This window comes from Hipposideros armiger, unplaced genomic scaffold (genome assembly GCF_001890085.2).
Source record: "Hipposideros armiger isolate ML-2016 unplaced genomic scaffold, ASM189008v1 scaffold_965, whole genome shotgun sequence".
Lineage (NCBI taxonomy): Eukaryota > Metazoa > Chordata > Mammalia > Chiroptera > Hipposideridae > Hipposideros > Hipposideros armiger.
Genome location: NW_017732315.1, coordinates 642313 through 643597, shown reverse-complemented (window position 1 = coordinate 643597; position 1285 = coordinate 642313). Strand labels below are relative to the sequence as shown.

The window sequence follows — 1285 nt, the reverse complement described above, 5'->3', positions numbered from 1 at the left end:
GATTTCAAGAGAGAGAGACAGGGACATATCCAGAATCAGCAAGATCTTGAGAAAGACAAATATATGGGGTGAAGGACAGAGATAGGGAATTGGGAGCAGATAATAAAAATGTATATCATTATTGCAAGACTCAGAAAATGAATATTTTAAAAAAGAAGGTCTATTTTGTAATGGGCATCCTGTAATAAAGTCAAGAATAGAATGACAGAAACAGAAGGCCTGAGGATGGTTTAAACTGACAATGGAGCAGCTTTATTCTATTATGATGAAGGAATAAAGGAAAAGTGGGAAGAAGACAGCTTGGTGACAAAAGCAGATTGTGCCCTAGCTACTAGCACAGGGTAATTTAAGTTTCAAATATAGTGCCTTTTTAGCAAAACATAATTTCAGAGTAAATTATAATGTTGCTCAGTAACTGTTGACTAAGATAGCCTGTGAATTGATGTCTAATAGTTTTGTTAGTACTCTTTGAAATTTGTTAACTCCTTTCCCTTCCCAAAATTGAGGAGACAGAATATAAATTCCTCTATTTGAGGTTATTGCACCTCAGCTGAGTACAAACACAAAAGGCTCAGGCTTCACATAAACACTCTGAGGCCTGAGTCAAGGCCCCAAAAGATCTCTAAGAAGACTATTCAAATTGCTGCTGGTACCTATGCAGATGGCTCATCCATGCCAGGAGATGAGATTGGGCTCTGGAAGTCTTAAAGTAGAGGGGAGCAACACTTACCAAGCCACAGTGGCTGGCCTTGGGTATTAAAGAGTAGTCTCTCACTTTCCTGCTGACAGGCAGGAGCTATATATATATCGCTGCTAATTATTCGCTGTAGGTGGCTGTCTTGCCAATGCAATTCACGGCCCTCGATGGCTCTAGTAAACACTGTTCGTCTTGGTCTGGATAAGGAGTCTGGGGAAACAAAGAAATGCAGCAGTTCAATGATGGGTAATCTAAAGCTCTAACTTCTGTCTTCTTCAGGGTGGGAGGGTGGGCAGAAAAATAGTATGTGTAGTGAGAGCAGTCACTCTGCCATCTGTCTGGGTGTTTGTTGTGTTACCTGTTTATTGGATAACTTTCAGTGTGTCTGTGCCTCTATGGAAAGAATTTTTCTACAGAGATCTATGGCTGCCTTTTTACTTCTTACAGAAGATCAATTTCTCCTAGGATCCAGTCACACAAAAGAGAGGAGGAACAGTGGTGTCCAGCTGCTCAATTATGAGGATACAAACTGCTTCTCTAGAAGTCACAGGAACAGAGAAGTAGCTAGGTAATTTCTCTGGTCAATCC

General features: G+C 40.6%; 1 protein-coding gene across 1 annotated transcript in view; it reads right to left on the bottom strand.

The window, feature by feature from the left end:
• The window catches only part of ZSWIM5 (zinc finger SWIM-type containing 5), a 184097-nt gene that overhangs the window by 39423 nt on the left and 143389 nt on the right, over positions 1-1285 (bottom strand). The window contains exon 7 of the mRNA XM_019630899.1: positions 731-907. Coding sequence (XP_019486444.1) covers positions 731-907 — 177 coding nt within the window. The remainder of the gene's footprint in view (positions 1-730; positions 908-1285) is intronic.